Source organism: Tyto alba, unplaced genomic scaffold (genome assembly GCF_018691265.1).
Source record: "Tyto alba isolate M040663 unplaced genomic scaffold, T.alba_DEE_v4.0 Super-Scaffold_33, whole genome shotgun sequence".
NCBI lineage: Eukaryota > Metazoa > Chordata > Aves > Strigiformes > Tytonidae > Tyto > Tyto alba.
In genome coordinates, this window is record NW_024881308.1 from 18,038,456 (window position 1) to 18,057,023 (window position 18,568).

At 39.6% G+C, this 18,568-nt stretch overlaps 1 protein-coding gene across 3 annotated transcripts; it reads right to left on the minus strand.

Moving 5' to 3' along the window:
- Positions 1 to 459: 459 nt before the first annotated feature.
- Positions 460 to 17,333, minus strand: LOC104362470 (protein-glutamine gamma-glutamyltransferase 6). 3 transcript variants are annotated; one of them, XM_033001025.2, is made up of 13 exons: positions 16,962 to 17,333; positions 13,930 to 14,103; positions 12,882 to 13,121; positions 12,241 to 12,359; positions 10,975 to 11,079; positions 9,570 to 9,747; positions 8,619 to 8,754; positions 7,473 to 7,576; positions 5,275 to 5,517; positions 4,253 to 4,600; positions 3,102 to 3,259; positions 1,262 to 1,395; positions 460 to 748 (listed from the first exon to the last, which is right to left on the minus strand). In XM_033001025.2, exons 1-13 carry the CDS (start codon positions 16,966 to 16,968, stop codon positions 595 to 597), a joined length of 2,100 nt encoding a protein of 699 aa, XP_032856916.1. In that variant the 5' UTR covers positions 16,969 to 17,333; the 3' UTR covers positions 460 to 594. The 3 variants fall into 3 exon arrangements, with proteins under 3 accessions (XP_032856916.1, XP_032856915.1, XP_009967082.2); XM_033001024.2 differs by having other exon boundaries at positions 10,951 to 11,079; positions 16,962 to 17,331; XM_009968780.3 differs by having other exon boundaries at positions 4,253 to 4,597; positions 10,951 to 11,079; positions 16,962 to 17,329.
- Between the last annotated feature and the right edge of the window lie 1,235 nt (positions 17,334 to 18,568).

Consider the following 18,568-nt stretch of genomic DNA (forward strand, 5'->3'; position numbering starts at 1 on the left):
ATGATCTGAAGAGGGAAACTGTGAATTAAAGAGTATTGTTTATTGAATCGCTTCTAATTTTTCCAGTCATAAGAAGAGTTCTGTTGTAACACTGACATATCTTATTGCTGTATTTTCCTTCTTTTAATTAGATAAAATGATAAATTTAATTCTCTAATTGAATTATGTCAGCTACTTGGATAGTGCTTTGGCTATTACCGAATAAAACTTACATTTAGTGAATATAATTAAGTTATATTCAATGAAGCTTACAAAAACAGTGATTTTAAATGGCATTCCTTGGAAATCTAACTGCTATCATTGCTACAGGCTGTAATGCTGAAAACCATCACATTTGATCCTCTCCTTCAAGTTAAATAATAAATGATTTCCACTAATAATTCTATTCATGAAGGTCCATAAAGCAGGTTAGGGAATGAAAAAGATGACACTGTCGTTACAGTATAGTTTATAGTACCTTTTTATTCATTTCTGTTCATATTACATCGCTTTACTTTGAGCAGTCTGCATTTCTGTGATCCTACACATAATAATGTATGAACACTGCACCAGTCTCATAAACAGAGGCAAAACTGAACTGATGTACAGGTTATATTACTGAGCTGGAGCCACATCAAGCATCACAAATCCTTTAATGTCTGAAAAATAGATGCAAACCAAGTCCACCTGAAGCTGCCTGGTGCCACTCTTGTAGGGAATGATTTCAAATTGGACTGTTGAGCTCTCCATGGGGGCCATTCTTGCCACACTGAAAGAGAGAATACATTTGTAATTTCAAACAGATGAAAAATTCTTGCTACATATTCTTCATAGTCCCCAAATCTAAGACAGTATGGAAAGTAACAGTCAGATTAAGCAGCTGCTGTGTTTGTATGCTCCTAGCACGGGTGGACACAGCTTTCCATGTTCACAGCCCCCACACCACCATCCTTGAGGAACTAATCAAGCTGTAATGGATGTGGTAGAATAATTGCAGTTCTCAACCTGTGATAAAGATTTAGGGGTTGTATTGTGAGGGCAAAATGTATTGGATGCCTGAGGAATGATCAGAAAAGTTATCTTCAGAGGAGCTCAAATTCTGTAATTTAAAGCTTGGCAAAGGAGGTGTAAAAAACTCTAACTAGTGCGACATGATGGTATTTTGTCCAAGGTTGGTGCAAACAGAAGTCATGAGGTTGACAGAATCTTTTTTAAAAAACAACTTTTATTCCAGATTTCCCACCAAAGTGAATGAGTTATTAGGTAGATAGCATTTACGTACTTGATTCTGAGTTGCTCTTTGAGCAGGCCACTACCTTCTGCTCTCAGCACACAGTCGGTCACCGCTTCAGACAGCGGGTTGGTAAATGTGACCTGCACATTAACAGCCTTGTGTACCACTGTTGGACCGAGGACCTACAGAGAGAAAGCATTCTTCTCAGCTATGACATTAGTCTCACTTCTTTCTCATGGTTTTCTCTTTTCATTCCCATTGCAAACCACTTACCCTCTTAGGAACTCCTGGACAGGAAGGAGACAGGAATTAATACACGTACATATTTTTCAGCATCAGAGTTCAGGCTTGTATCAGCCATCCAGCGTGGCTGAGAAAGAATAAACTACTGTAGAATCTACCATTTAGTCCTAACTTTTTAACTAGGTCAATGTATGGTCTTATGTAAAACACAGTATACGATACTTAACAGAGCGAGAACAGAATGAGAATGCAAGTATTAACTTGGCATATATGACTTAACTCTGTAGGCAGTTTAAGTCAAATTAGCTTTAGTTAGGCTAAATGTATGGTTTAGGATTAGAAAACATCGGAGGTGTGAGACAGAGGTGAATTGTGGCAGGCAAAAAAAAAAAAAAAATAGAATGCCAAAGAGCAAATAAGCATTCATTACCTTATTTTGACTGAGATAAACTGGAATTGGCATATCTGGTTATCTTTGTAAATAATGTAATATTAATTAACATAATGGAGAAGTCCAGTACCCCAATTACACTTCTATATTATTGACTGTATGTTTATACAGATATTTCAGTCAATGGAAACATTAACCCTCGTTGAAACTTCGTCGCTGAATTGAGGTAATTTAATTCAAGCATCTGCCCTATATAAGCTGACTGTTATTTACATGATACAACACAGGCGGCTTTTTACAAGGTCTCACTAGAACTTGGTATTCAGAAATCGCCAGACCTACAAAAATCCAAACTTTTTATTCCTGTGCGTAATCTTGCTTTTCCTATATCCTACTGACAGAGCGGTTTGGGATAGCTAATCTAGCCTGGAGACGCTGAAAGGCTGTGAATTATCATACGCCTTCCATGATGTTTACAGTACAGTAGGCAGATAGCATTTGATCCCATGTCTGATACAGCATGTGAGTGTGCTGAGCTGTCCAAAACGAGTTAAGCTAGTTTATGTGGATGTGATGGGCCGTGCAAACCCAGGACTGTCTCCAGACAGACATAGTGTGTGGTCTTTCCTGTAGACTAAGAATTGCTTTTTACCCATTGTACAAAATTTGTCAGAAGTCAGTCTTAAGTGGCAAACCCCGCCTCCAATTCTAATTATTAATCATTTGGGAAGATGTTACAGAAGGTGAAAAGTGCCACTTTTCCTGACAAGGTGAAAGAACATCCTTGATTATTAGTAATAATGAGCTTCACAGCCCCGGGCATTATCAGCTAGTCAGTGAAGATGTCTTAGGTAAAAATCAGGCTTCCTAAATAAACTGGAAGAGAATGATCAGACTTCCCTGACAAAAGTGGAGGCCTAGATATGGACTAGATCTCTCCGTTTGTCTCTATGGAGATAATCTTACCTAGTAACCCTTGAAACACTGAGAACTTTATCAGTGCCATGTCAACAAGCACTGGCAAGAATACCATAGCACCTCTATGCCTCGGAAAGGTTTGCTTTTCCTTAGTCTATTTAATTTATTTTGTGTCATATGGCCTATTACTAGAGCAACTAGAGCAACAAGATAAAATCGCCCTCAGGCATGATTTCGTTTCCAATACTCCTTCCCATGAGGAGCAGATGGAGTAAGGATTCTAGGTGCTTCTTCTCAACACGTCACTCTAGGGACACAAAGGGGACTGGCTTTTACCTTGATGGTGAGAAAAGGATCCTGAAGTACAATATCCTTCTCCACTAGAAGCGAGGCTCCCTGTTTGGTTTCACACAGAGCAGTCACTAGGATCTTCCTGCCATCCATCAGAGAGTTTTTGTACTGGGAATAGGAGATCTTGAATGAAATCTCTCTCACTGGAATGGAAATAGAAACAGAATTTCCCCCTCTTCTTTTCTCTGTGTCTAAGTACCAGCTGTCTGTAATATAGCTGTATTTTAAGGAGCAAGGATGCTATCACCCTGAGGCTGTCCATTTGTGGGTGTTGACAGGCAATAGACAGGAATGATGCTCGTAGGTGACTTCTACTTAAATTCACATCAAATACTAAATGATCAGGTACAGTTCAGTAGCTGGACAGTTCTGAGGATGGATATATGTGGCAACTCCTGATGGTGTTTTTTTCATTTATCAGAAGCATTTAATGCTCCTTCCTTGCAAAGGAGACAGAAGTGAAAAGGTAGGTTGGTTTAAATGCCCTTGCTGATGCAGCTGTTCAGCCTCTGCCTTAAAGTGGGTGCACAGTCACAACCTCTGTGCCACTGGGGAAGGCAGTGGATCTCAGTACGTTGAGAAAAAAAGTTCATCTACTGCTGGAACGGTAGAATGAGTTTTAATGTGTTATGTATTATCTTGAGAGAGTAGTTATATTAATCTGTGCTAGACATATAATTTTTCAGCACTGTTCCTATAAAAGCAAGGCAAAGGGCATTATCTGCAGGTAGTGTAGCTCTCACTGCAGTCTGTAGTTAGAGTCCTACTGCTGCAAAAGACACAGCCTCATGTTTCCCCCTTTAATCAGTCTTTATACTTTGCTGATGGGGAGCTGGTAGCTGAGTAGTCTCCCGTGTGTCTCTTAGTTGTTGTTTCTTAGCAAAAAATGTCATAATGTAGAACCAACAGTGGCTGTGCCAGGTCAGACAAAAGGTCACCCAGCTCAGTATCCTTTCTGACAGTGCCCAAAAGCAAATGCTTAAGACAGGGCAAATATATAAGTTTCTATTCCCCTTAATAGCCTTAACCTCTAACCATTTGCAGATCATACACTTTGAGCCGTTCATTGTTTCTATGTGATTTGGCTACAAACCAAAGCTTTGTCTTGTCCTAATCTGTAATAAAATTAAAATTACCTTCTTCAGATCCAAGTTTAATAGACCTAGACAACTGCAGTATCTCTGCCTTTGGTTTTCTTGTGTAGAGAATGGCTGAAGCCCTCAGTTTAACCTTTATGGTTTTGAAATCTGAGATTAAGTTCCTGAGTGCCAAGGTAAGGAGGATATCCTGGCCGATTACAGGAGATGCATCGAGGATCAGCTTCCCTGAGATACTGGGTTTTTGTGCAGGCTGTGTCATATTTTGTCTCCATGATATGGTAGATCGTCTTCTAGGTCTTGTAATTTTAGTTCTTTTTCCAGTGTTTCTTACTCCAAGCAGCTTCAGTGCTTTTTTATACACTTGCCTTTCTTTCAAGGATCCTGCTTTGAAAGATAACATGGTCAGAGATCTCATGCATGCTGGATATAGTGCAATGGAGCCATAACTGCTCTCAGTAAATACTGTTTAGGAAAGCTGAGGAGGGCAAAGGGACACAAGAGGAGAAAGTGAGGTCTAACCTAAACGCTAATTTTGACACAAAAGCAAATGACTATATATGGCCATGAAGGCTGGAAAGTAAAACCTGCCTGTCAGCTTTAGCTGGCTATTCATGGGCACCTCTTAGAAGGTGTGAGCGGGAGAAAGATAATGCCTGGGAGAGCTCAGTTCTGCATAAACTGGGTCAATTGCCATCTCCTCTAAAATTAAGAAGGGTGAAAAAACACTTTTGCCGAAACTCTCCCCGAACTACTCTCCAGAATGGCTGTTGCTGCATGCCATAACAGAAATATTCTCACCAGCTGATCAGAACAGCTGGGACAGAATGTTTTACAGAAGTAGCTTGGAATTTGTATTGAATATATTAGTATTTCATCGAGGGCCACAAAGGCCATATTGAATCACTATCAGCTGACAATGACCCCTAAGACTTTGAAAATTCACAATTACTTTGCTCCAGAAGTAGTGAAGAAATTAAGTCATTGCTTGATCCCATGAAGGCCTGAATTCTTTTGACTTCTGAACGTCAGTGGCAAGACAACTGTAATAAAGAATTTACCTTCCGGATATTTGTAATTAGCAGTGACATCCACACGGGAGTTGGTGCCCACGGCTTTCGTGCTGATAAATTTTCCAATCTTCTTAGTATCAGAATAAATTCTCTCTTTTCTTTTGTTGCTATAGTGAATCCAAGTAACATAGTCAGCATTCACTGCTGCAAACACAAATGAGCTGTCGTAATCCAGGTTCACATCCCCTTCCTTAATGGCTCTGGTGGAGGCAGGACCACACTGATATATACCTATAATAGGGAGAGGGGGAGGTTGAATGACTGACTATTGCAAAAGAACACAAATCCTCATGCTCACAGCAAGAGGTGGAGGTAGTCACTCCAAAGACAAGTTTGGATAAAGTGCATTGTTTCTATATCTGTGTATTATGGTAACTGCATGTCCAGAGATTCCACATGCATTTTCTGTCAAAAGGTAGGAGCAAAGAGGAAGGAGGATGTTAAGCTAATAAGGTGTAGGGAGAGATAACGCTTCTTATGATGTGTGCTATGTGAAATGTTCTAACCCTCCACAGCTTGCAAGGCTGTATGCTAAGCTGTCTAGTGAAAGGAGAGGAAAGAATGGGAGCTAATTCAGAAGTACAATCAGATTTATGAGATGTGAGTCATCAGCGCTGTATGTGTATTGAGAAGAACCAGGAAGCTAAATTTGGTAAACTTATTATTGAGTAATGAGAAGGAGTTTATCTGCAGTTTGATGGGTTTTAAATGGCCAAATAAATGAATCTTTTGATGGAGGTTATCAGACTAGATCAATGAAGTTGTGTCTGTATTAGTAAATAAAACCAGAGCCGAACTGTGAACCCAGTGGCCATTGGGCCGTTGGTCATCCACACTGTTTACTTGCTAGCAAGCTTCTTAGTGTGTTTTTTTTTTTCCCCTTGTCAATGAGCAATCTTTCAGGCAGAGGCTGTGAAGAATTCAAGGAATGGGACAGACCAGTGTTTGTTCCCAGGAGGCTGTGCTATTTGGTCTGGGGTGGGAGCTCAGTGCTGTGAACAAAAGCCATTCTATGTCACTTGGTTTTGGAACCAGAGAACAGTTTGGGGCTTCTTTCATGTAGCTTTGTACATATATGTCATGTTGTTGCATGCCACAGGGACATCATATGAAATCTCTTCCTACCCATTTCAGTGTGTCCTGTATATAGGGTAGAGTCATGGGGCATAATTTTATTTTCTGTTGTAAAATCTTCGGTTCAACCCTGTGACTATAAACTCTAAAATCTTTACTTATCATCTTACTAAAAGGGGTTTTCATTTGTTTCGCTGCTAAATCTGTCCAATGCAAGCCAGCAAATATGTCTACACACACAAGGAAGGCAAACAACATCCGGGGCTGCATCAGGAAGACCATTGCCAGCAGCTCAAGGGACATGATCCTTTCCTTCTACTCAAAACTGGTGAGACCACATCTGGAGTGCTGTGTCCAGTCTGGACTCCTTGTGCAAAAAAGATACGGACATATGGGAGCAAGTCCTGCAAAAGGCCATAAAAATGATTACAGGATGAGAATTGGGACTGTTCAACCTGGAGAAGGGAAAGCTCAGGGGAATCGTATCAATGTGTATAAATATCTGATGGGAGGGTGTAAAGAGGACAGAATTAGACTCTCCTCAGTGATACCCAGTGAAAGGACAAGTGGCAGCGGGCACAAATTGAAACACAGAGTATTCCATTTAAATATAAGGAAAACCTTTTTCTATGAGGGTGGTCAAACTCTACAACAGTTTGCCCAGAGAGCTCGTAGAGTCTCCATCCTATGAAATATTTAAAACCCAACTGGATATGGTCCTGAGAAACCTGTTCTGATTGACCCCGTGTGGAGCCATGAGATCGGAGTAAACAAACTCTAAAGGTCCCTTCCAACTTTAGCTATTCTGTGTCATTTTATGTATCTGTGTAGTGGTAGGAGCTAAGGCAAGCAAGGGTGAGATAAGTGAACCTAAGATGATGGCTTTGGTGGAGTCAGAAGATCAAAAAAGTAAGAATTTGCCTGCTAGTAGGCAATCCAGAGGCTGACAGAAAAGCATCGTACGGGAAGTTGATGTGGATATTATTTTTCTTTTGCACCCAAATTAATGCTACATCTACAGGGAGTAGATAGAAGAGAGTTGTCCCGAAATTTCAGTAGCAGTCTTTAGGAGTAAGAATATCTACAGCTTTTAATATTTACAACCGTGTTACCTTTGCTTTTTTCTTGGGGTGTAGCATCCAGAACCTGCCATCCATCATAAAAAGAGCCAAGATCTCTCCTAATGAACCAGCTTTCATTCCAGACATGGAAATTCCTGTAAGGGAGGTAGAATAGGGAATCCCTGATTCATTGAATTGATTATATATTGAAAGATTTGATACATTTCTGGTGCATAACCCTAGTCAAGGGAATAGAAAACGCTGTGGAGAGACCAGCTGGTGACTCCTTTCTCGAGTACCTCTTTCCTCTTCTTTGCCAGTTTTTTACGTTCAGATCTCTGAGAAACGTTGGGAAGCTATGAAAAAAAAATAATGTTAAAAGGAAAATAATTAATTGCAGAGTCAAGTATTCAATCCTGGACATTCCAGAACAACGTACTGTACAGCCAAAGATCTCCTGCGCACATTGCTATCTGTTGGTATTTAATTCACAGTTGCTTTCTACTTCATGTCACCCTTGTTCCATTCAGTCCACATGGTGTAGGGTGCTTGATGACTGAAACACTGATGCATGCGGTACAACACACATGTGCAGTGTGATAATTTCTGTGCACTTGTTTGTCAAAATCATAATTTTTAACAGCTTCTCCGAGGTGAAAGAGACAGGATGTTTTTCCTAAGGGGTGGTATGGAATTTTTCTGAGCTGCATTAAGTGTATTACCTTTACTTTAGTAACCTCTCGGTATTGTGAAAGGGATGTATAGTGGTAATCGTGAAAGACAGAGACAAGCAACAGCGTGTAGCGCAGGAGCTGAATGTAAAACTTAGGGGCTTCTGAGAGTGCTTCGCTCTAGTAATCGAGGGACAAGCTGGTATATTTTTTGGGCAAGAGGTTAATCGCTTCAACATATCTGTTGGAAAAATGTATACGTTCATACAGTAGAGACAAAATTAGCAGTTATATTTTCAAATTATATGTTGAATAGAAATGGTACAAAGTATCTCTGTTAATTCTTCAGAATGATAAAACTGGCTGCATACTACATTTCTGAACACTGCTCTGTTGATTCTTTAGTATGGGGTTTTATATCACTGGGAGCATCAGAGTGGGGTGGTTTTTCAGGAGCACAAATCTAGATATTTTAATTAGAGGAGAATATAATGGAAGAAATATTAAGGAAAAAAAATATACTTACCACACACTGTCTTCAGTCAAATCCAGGGTCTTTCCAGAAATGTCAACGTACTTATCAATACTCAGATTTATATTCCTGTCATGGGCAGAGTTGAAGTTTGTAATAACACGAGTAGGTATTCCCAAGGATCTCAGAACTGCAATATAGAATACCATAAAAATTCTGTAAACCTATTTTACAGACATTTAGAAAGTATTTTTCTGTTTTTCTTGCCAAAGCAGTCTAGCATATATGTTTTCAGCGGGGAAACTTCCCTCAGAAACTTCTCTCTCAGATATGACACAAGTTACAGTCATTGTACAGAATTGCTTAGAAGACAGTTCCACTCACATTACATTCTTCGCTGCCATGAAGATTTGGATTCACCCATTTATTTTAAATGTTCATTCTTTATCCTGTTCTTGCTCCCACTTTCTCCCTTTGTCTGTTTCTGTGTTACCTGGTGCTTTTTCCTCTTCCTCTCTGATACATACCTCTCGATTGCATTATTTTTGCTTTGTATTTTCCCCAAAGTGACTCTTGTCTCTCAGAGCAGGTCTGAATGGAAACTGCTAGTATGAAATGCTTTTCCCAACTTGCAGCTCTCTTTACAGGTCCTCAGAATTGTGACTTGGTTTCGTGTCACCAGTAGGTAAGACACAACAGTAGAAAACTGGCATTGTGAGGAGAGACTTAGAAGACCACTGGTTTTCTCTGAATCCTAGCTTTGAAACAGGAAACCTTGTTTTTTTCACCAGCCCAGCCTAGCAAACCACTTTGCCTTTTGTTTGATGATTCACAAAACTGGGGTGCAGTATTACAACCTATGGCTATTTAAAATAGAAGAAAATAACGCTTCATACATGGAGGGCATAGGTTCTGCACTCTCTCTGGCAGAGTTGAAACAGCTTGATGTCACAAAGATAAAACTACAGAAATTCTAGTAAGCTTCATTTCTGATAACACAGATACCTGTGCACATTACTCCTGCAAAGACCCAGCACTGGCCATACCGGACAGGTTTGTATCTCCCCCTGTACCACTTCCGAAGGATGGTCACACTTCCACTCCACTGCAGGGGGTTGGTTCCTGAGCAGTACTTTCCATTCCACTTCCCTTCCACTACTCCTTTTTCATCGTTGCTGTTAACCTGAAATAGTCCTTCTCATGAGAGAATTAAAATATTTACAGAAAAAGGAAGAGAAGGAAAGAGGCAGAAATGACCTTGTTTGTACCACTGTTCTCACTGGCTGAGTGGTGGGACATCGTATTTGATTCTTAGAATTGTGTTTGCTTAAGTGTAACAATTGGATGAAACCTAGATCAGACTGTGGAGTCTGATGATTCAAAACTGCCTTGCTTATCAGTACAGATGTTCCCAAATATACTGATTGCTAGCCTTTTAAAATTTTCTCCATTTCATTGATTATTTTCACCTCCTTGTGTGTCACTATACTGTTACACTGTGTATTTAATATAGTTTCACGTTTTCAAGTGATTTATATAGAAGCCTTAAAAAGTACATATTTTCTCTGAATCTGCATTTGTTGCAAATGTGCATATAGTACATACAGCTTGCTCAGACTTGTTAGATGTGTTTTCATATATTTGTGCACATCCATTTTAGAAGCCTGTTTAAGTGTCATGTATTGTTGTACAGAAAACAGTAAGTTCTTTCTTAATGATTTTTTTTCTTAAGTATTCATACTTTTAGTACTTCATGTTGAAGCTGAAATCGCCTAAAATAAGTGCTGTCTAAAAGGGTGAAAAGGATCACAGCTATAAAGGATGAATCTCAGATAAGGAATGTGGTAAGACATGTATTATTTATAAAATAGAAAACTTAAGTTGTGTAGTTGTGCATTTATATGTTTGTGAGGATGGGGGTGTGTTGAGAAGACGTAACTATTTGTTGAAGGAAATGCATACAGGCCTCACTAAACAAATCCCCTTAAGTGAAGAATACTAAATACATACATTAAATGCAGCCAAACCAACACTAGGTTTTCCAAAATACTTCATGCTTCTCTTTGTGTTTGGAAAACTTAGCAGATTATTTCAGTGTGGACACAGGCTTTCCAAAGTAATGAAAAGATATAACAGACTGAAAATCTGTTAGGAAAATATGTCTGAGATTCAGTGTTCCCAAAAGTTATGGAAACAATCCTTCAGTTGTGAACAAACTTTTGGGAAGAAGGTAAATTAAATTTTTGGGGTACTTTTCCTTGAAAATAAATCTCCATTTTACCTCTTCTGTTAGCCACTCATATAAAACATCAAGACGTGCAAAATAAAATATTGGGGTTTTTGTTCATAGGTGCATTGTACATCTGTAAATAATTGTTCACTTTACCATCGCACTGATAACTCTGCTCACATAGATAGGATTGTTTCGGTGGGATACATCAACAGCTGGATCTTGGCGGTGGTTCAGGCTTCGATCCAGTATGGTCAGAGAGATATCAAGAATATCCTCTTCAAACTGAAATCAAAACAGGCAATATATAAAGGGCTAATTTAATAAATAAACCCAGGGATAAACTTCCCACCTATTAATAGGATGATGTTGGTAACATAGGCATTTTCTGTACTGTTACAGAAGACAGGGCCAAGAAGGAAGTATAAGCACTAGGCTGCTGACTCTCCATAGTATTTTAAAGACAGCATGTTTAAGAGCATGGTTTGGGGCCATAGCTACTAGGATTCATGAAGACGTTATGTGGCCTGGTGGAACAGCCAAGACCGCTCCAGGTCTGGCTCAGCAGGATTCGCACAATCTCACATCCTGTCATGCTCCTACAGGTACCCTTCTGTTATGAAAGCTTCACTCTTATGGGCTGCCTTCACTTATATCAGACGATCTGAACTGAAAGAAACTCAGAGAAATAATTATTGTGGGTTAGGTTCACAGAGACACTGTGTTGGGCCCAGAGAATGCCAAAGTGCTATGCTGTATGGATGTCGTCAGGCAAGGGTGATGCTTGACCTCTGAGACAGAAAGCAGATCTGGCCTTCTTTCATTTATTGATGTAATGTAGCCAAAGTGATCAAGAGGATTGGTAGAAATGCTCTCTGTGCAACTGCTGGTGCGGTTGTAAGGCATGAAGTGGTCAGGAATGGTTTTGACTAGCCCAACAAGTTGCAGGATAGCTGTGTGACTACAGATGGGCTGTAGTTACGCCTGTATTTGTAGCAGTTATGCTTAGAAGGCCGAACTGATTTTCAGAATTTCCAACTTGAGTTGCTACGGTTGAGTAAATTTGGAATATCCTTTTAGTGTCTTCTGCCCCAGTATATATTTAGATGTACTAGCATCGCTGTACCTAGAGGTTAATACTGGAATGGCTTCCTTGGCCCTTTACAAGGGTCAAGAAACAAGGAGAATTTTCCAGTTAGTGTAATAGGCAAAAGAAAACTAAAATCGTGCTCCGTTTATTTTATTTCTGTATTAGCACGTGCCAGATAGGGAAATGATCCTGCTGCTGCTGTAATGTATTGATAAGCAAGACATATATCTGTGAGAAAATCCTACGTGAGAGAGGAGTACTGAACTCTTATACTGAGATAATGATTCTCTCCCCTCAGGAGCCTAGTTACGCACTGTTATTATTTTCAATATTCTGGAAGAGGTGATGCTTTTTACCTGCCCATAGTTCCAAGCTTCTTGTTGAATATATTTTTCCAGTCCCTGAAATATGATTCCACTATCATTCAGGACATACTCCCATCGCTCCTTTTCATTAGCCATGTAGACATCATCATCTAGAAGCAGAATCAGACATGCTGGCTGAAAGGAAAGTTGGTTTGCTATAACTGAAAATCTCACTTCAAGAGGAGGTCTAGGGAACAGGTCAGGCCGCAAATGCATTCAGACTTAGGACTCTCTCCTATACTTCTGTAATCAAGAGAGTGTATAAAATAAGTATGAAGTTCCTTTGAGGGGAACTGACTATACTCCTGTCCCTTCACTAATCTCACTATGTGTCTTACTGGTATGTATTGATTGGTTTACAGCTGAACACAAGTATCAGAGGGAAAAATCATATGGAATAAATATTTGGAATATTTCCTGCCTATAATTTCTTACTGTACAAGCAAGAGGATGGATTTTTGATGCATTGCAGCACTGAAATGAGGCAAAAACTTCATCCTTGATGTTGATTAAAAAAAAAAAAAAAAAATCTTTCTGTAGCTGTGACTGTCAGGTACATGCTTTACTGTGACAGCCAGATTTCCTGACTGACACAATGAGTTAATTGAAGGACACAGTACATCAAAACATACTTGGACACCAGGGGTTGAAGAGTAGCACAAACTGGCCCAGGAGTGTTGAAGAGACCTTGTGCCCAGAAACAATCCGGAGTTTGAGTTTGTATCGTCCAATGACAGCATTGGCTGGGCTGAATATTGCAATGTTCATGCAGCCAGGCTCGCTGGCCTCTTGGGTTGCACTCCAGCCACTGGCACTCTCTTCAGAAAGGTTAAATATGGCCTTGGTCCGCTGTGATTCTGCTGGAGATGGACCTGCCAGAGGGAACAGGGACAGAAATTCTGAATGACAGCTGTGGGTGACAAACTTGGGGTCAGTGTTGGTCTCTATTCCATTTTCTTTTTAATGACTACATTGAAAGATGGTGGCTTATCAGATCAAATGCTTATTCAGTGTAAACTAGCAGCACTCCAGTCCATAGAATTGTACTGTGCTGCCTTCTGTGTTATATGCACAACTCAGTGAAGATGAGTACAACCCTAATCATTCTAGACAAATTCTAGACAGTTCAAAAATATCTAGGCAGGATGGGCCACACGTTTTAATACATATTTCATTAAGAGTTAGTAGCTGCGTGGAGAATTTGTTGGAGAAGCCTTTTGGGAACAGATAGGAGTCTATGAATGGGGTCATGTAGACTGTTCTAGTAATAGGGAGCACATGAAGTTCATCAAGGGGAGTTTAAACAGGTGAAGTAGAGAGTCAGGAGAGGAAACAAATGGGGGGATGATGGTCTGTGAGAGGTAAAGGTGCAAAATGTTTGGGGATTACAGAATGGAGGCACCTTGCAGTATTGCAGGTAGGACCTTAGGAACAGAGATATAGGCTTGTTTTTAGAATGAGGATGGCATCTACCTTTCTATTAATTACTCCCTTAACTGTCTATTCCCTTAAGGTACAGATTGGACTTTAAAGTGGGAGCTCCTAAGCCTAAGACAAGGCATCCTGAACAATACAGGACAAAGCTTGATGATTCAGGAATGGACCACACAGAGCTGTAAGGCATTAATGTTTTGGAGCTGGAGTGACTTGGATGTGAGGTGAGTGCTGTGGGAAAATTACCTGTGCTTGCAATAAATGTGAAGTTGTCCCCAGATTGCACTGTTGTTTGGAGGTTCAGAGTGATGTTGAAGGCCTGTCCTCTCCTCAGGATTACTTCTGTGCTGCTGTAGTCAGAGGTGTGGTGTGCAGCTTTATTTAGTTTGAATTGCCAATTGACATTTGCTATTTTCAGGGCTAGAAAGACATAAGGCAAGTTAATTAAAAACACTGTATCTTCTAATGTAGTAATTTTATTACATTTATATATAGCTGAAGTTCCATGTTCTAGGAAAATGGAAAAATCCACTGTTATTAAAAGTTGCAAAATAAACAACAACTTAGAGGAACAGCTAAAATATCTTTTCTGCAGGCATCCTTCAGAGACAGGTAAAGCACCCATTCAGAAAATTCATCTTTGATTAAAAAAAAAATTAATCAAAAACCTATTGTATGTAGATAAGACTTTGTTAAAGTTTAAAGAGACTGTTCTATTCCACCATGTTCCTACTCTTTTTCTGTAGGGATCTTTAGTTCCCAGAATGCTTTACAAATGTACAGAAAGAAGTATTAAAACTCTCATGAGCAAGGGCATGCCTGATCCTAGGCACACTGTATGACAGACGATGAACAGAAGGCTAGTATCTTCATTGTCAACCTTGCACATTTTCTTCTCACGTATCTTGTATCTCAGTTAATTTACAGTCTTGTTGCTTGAAGCTGGGTGTTATTTTACATTCTTTTGGAAGAAGATAACCAGCAGATGACAGATAGTAGGGTTAGGAGTGGCATGTCTTGCGGTAGTGCTATGGGTTGCTCTGTTGTATTGTGATAGGTTGCCCACTATTGGAAATGGGACGCTGAAACACAGATTACAGAAGCTTTCAACATTTCTTGTTCTTTGGTCAATTAAAAAAGCAATTAAAAAACAACAAACAAAAAGCAGAAAAATACAGATCCCTCTGTGAACACGTTTGAGAAGTGCCCTTCCTCGGCATGATATTCCAGAGGAATTTCACTTGAAGAAAATTTCCTGCCATGACTAGAGCATGTCAACCCTTTTCAGACTAATGGTGCTGTAATCGATACTTCCATCATTTCACTGAAGATAGAGGACTTATTTTAGCACTGCCTTGAATCACTTGGAATGAAAGAATCCATATGCTTCTACTACAGAAATAGAGAGGGAGGGATTTGAGTTTTCTGCTGTGTTTGCAGCACAGAATTGTATTCTGTGAAGTCTTGATGTCATAATTATACCAATTTTTCATCTTTTTGGAAGAAATATAAATGTGCACATGCAGTTCTGAGGCTGCAGTAAGGCCCTGGAGCAAGTTGCTTTCCTGTAGTCTGTAAGCATAAACATGTTTGAGTGTTTTCAGTTAAGTGAAGGGCCTTGTTTCAGATATGTCACCTGGAAAAAAAAATAAATCGGTTGATAGGAGTGTGATGTTTGAGTTGCAGGATGTAAAGGGCCTAGAAAGTTTCTCGCTTGCATCATCTCTTTATTTTCCTGACTTAAATATGTTTAATTGAAAAGGACCTACAGAAAACAGCATTCCTAACATCGAGTCCTCTAATTTAAGAGCAAATTGGAACATGTTTCTGAAGGGCACTTGGGCTCAGAGTTTGAAAACAAGTTAGCTTTGCAACACTTTACCTGTGTATATCCAACCACTGTGTATCCTGAACTGTGCAAGTCAAATGTCCAGGCTCTTTGGGGTGGGGAGCGAGCGTATTATTAGTTGTGCAGTGATGCAGATAACTAAGAGCATTTTGCCTGTCTGCCAAAAAAAAACGCAGCACATACAGGATTTAACAGTAACCCAGCCATGGGTTTGTTACTAGTGAGACTCTGACATTTAAGGACCTAAACAGTCCTGCTAAGACTTTCAGGATGGAATGTCACAGGCAAAGACAAGTTGTACAACAGAGTAAGAGGGGACACCTGGAGAAATAGGAAGGATAAAGAAGGCAGTGGCTAGCATTGGTTAGCTTTAAGAATTTACTGCATTAATGGTTTGGTTTACCTTGCGAAGTCTGCAATTGCACAGGCTTTTCTAGTGAATATGTGCAGATCAGCAACAAATGGTTTATATATGTGGCAAGGGCACAATAAAGCCCGATACCAGCATTTTGACCATGTGTACTTCAAATTTCTCCTTGTTTTGATCCTCACAGTCTCAATTTCAATCTTACAATTTCTTTTTCTGCTCAGTATCTCTCTGGAAAAATATATTTTCAACAACCCTGTTAATGTACAATTGGACAAACTTCTAAAAATTTGTTTGGGTGTTTATCCTCTAATGGATAGACATTGGGAGCATGCTCATAAGCAAAAGTCTGCAGAATTGGTGATCGCGGGTGAAAATGCTGATCATTATGCATGCAGGGTTCTTGTTCCCTCTGACAAAAAGCTGAAGCTATAACAGAAAAAAATCCTTAGGTTAAATTGTAGATAGACTTTGGGGGGGGGGGGGGAGGGCGGAAGGCAAGGGGGTATTACATGACATCTTTCTAACTAGAGATCTTTCCAGTCAGCATGAGAGTGGGAGCAAGTGCAATATAATACATAGGTACTAGGATTCCACTTCAAAAAAACATCACACAGGCTACCATAGCCACTCTGTAGAGCGGTGAACATGGGATTCCAGAGGCCATCAAATGATCTGTCAGGCCAGACAACAATTCGATAGCAGAGAGGGATTAGAGCCTGGGACTTCTATGTGGCATTTTGCCAAAATCACTAGCCAAGAGTGTTGATTAGGTGGCTGCAAAAGCACTGTATGGAGTAGTTAGTGGATTTGATAGAAAAATATTTTCTTAGTCTTTTTTTCTGTGTTACAGGAGAAAAGAATATGGTCAAGACCCATTATATTAAAAAAAAAAAAATAAAAAATCAGTTCTAGTAGAATAACCCATAAATGCATTTAACCCAAAAAGGGCTAAATTGCTAAGAGAACAAGTAGATGTAATTTATCCTGTTTCCTCAGCAAGTATCACTCATCAGTATTGGAAGAGTGATGTCTGGAGCAATCAGGCTGTTTTTAACTTACCCGCCATAAGGTTTCTTTCTTCTTTTCCACACTTGTGCGTAGTTCAGTTTATAGATACAAAAGTGCACATGAGCATTCGGAATCCTCTTCAACCAGTGTGAGCAATGAAAGGTTTAGGACTCTTGACTTCACTACATAAACTAGAGTTTATACAAGCTGGGTGTGACCTGTGGTTGCTAGTTACTGTTTTTGTAGTAATGTCCTACGTGTGCATCTACTTATGACTGCTTTAATTGCACAATCTTGAATCTAATTATGCTTATTTAAAACTGGTGAATGACTGAGGAAAGATGATTAAGAATATCCTGGTGTCTTAACTACTAAGAGAGGAAAACATCCCAAACTGGATCTAATGAAGGAAATATACTCTTAGGTAGACAGAAGAAACTTAATTTTGTATGGTTTGGTTTGTGTCCGTTTAGGTTTTTGGAGGCTGTGTGGACAGAGGGCAGGTATAGATAAATATACATATTGTAGAACATGGGTGTATGGGGCATGGGGTGGTCTAAGTAGGTTTGTAATATATTAGTGTTACTGTCAGTCAGTAGCATCATGGCTTTGAATAGCATAAACCACTTTTTTTTTTTTTAGACAGGTCTGCTTGAAGATCTTTCACATAACTGTGTATAATTCATTCTTTCTTGGAAGCATGCAGAGTTGTGACGTTCTCATTATCTGTTGCTGACATGATTACGTATAATGTGCATTTCTTATATAAGAAGCAATACGTCTCACTGAGAGGGCATTATTCTGCAGTTACCTGTGCATCAGGAATTTCTGTTAAGTAGAGAGAAGTGTTTAATGGCTGCCTCTACTTTTAATAATTTTTCTTTATAGTTTGGCATTCATAATATCTGTACCTAGTTTCTCAATGGCTATTTGGCACGGCATCTTGAGCTGGGTTCTGGAGGAAGTTACAGAGCTGTTCTTCTGGTGTAAGCCCTGCCTACTCTAATTACAGACATTCTCTTCTCCACTCTTGAAGCTCCCTTATGCTCTCTCCTCCCTCATCCTGTGTCACAACTTATCTAGAAACATGTCCTGCCAATTTGTCCTGAAAGGAGGTCGCATGGTGTTCTGAACTTTCAGTGGACTGTGATTTAGGAGTAAGGGGTGTAAAGGGGGAAGGGGTGATGCCTTATTTTCCTCACCTCTACACTTCTACATTGTGTCTTTCTTTCTCAGTTGCTGTTTTCTGGTTTGTGTCCACATTCATATCAAGATTGCCAGCAACCAAAAAGGCAAATTAATTACCTGCAGCTTAAATTTATTTTGAAAGAAGGGAGTGTAAAGTTTTGTTATGATTTCTTGTGTATTTTTTTCAGTAAGAATTTGTGATCATGTCTGGATGAATCAGACTCTCTGAAATATTATTACCTGTCAGACAAAAGATGTCCTTATCAAACTCCTGACAGCTCTGTGATTCAGATTTTTGGCCTTATTAATTTTGCATTAAACATTTTATAAATCGGATAATGAATCTAAATTTTCAGGCTTGGCAGGGCTACTTGTACACAATCGTTGCCTCACACTCTACTTCTGAACTGTAGCCAGGTGGATGCTGTGTCCTGTCAGTCATTAGCTTTCATAGCAGTCCTTGGAGAGGC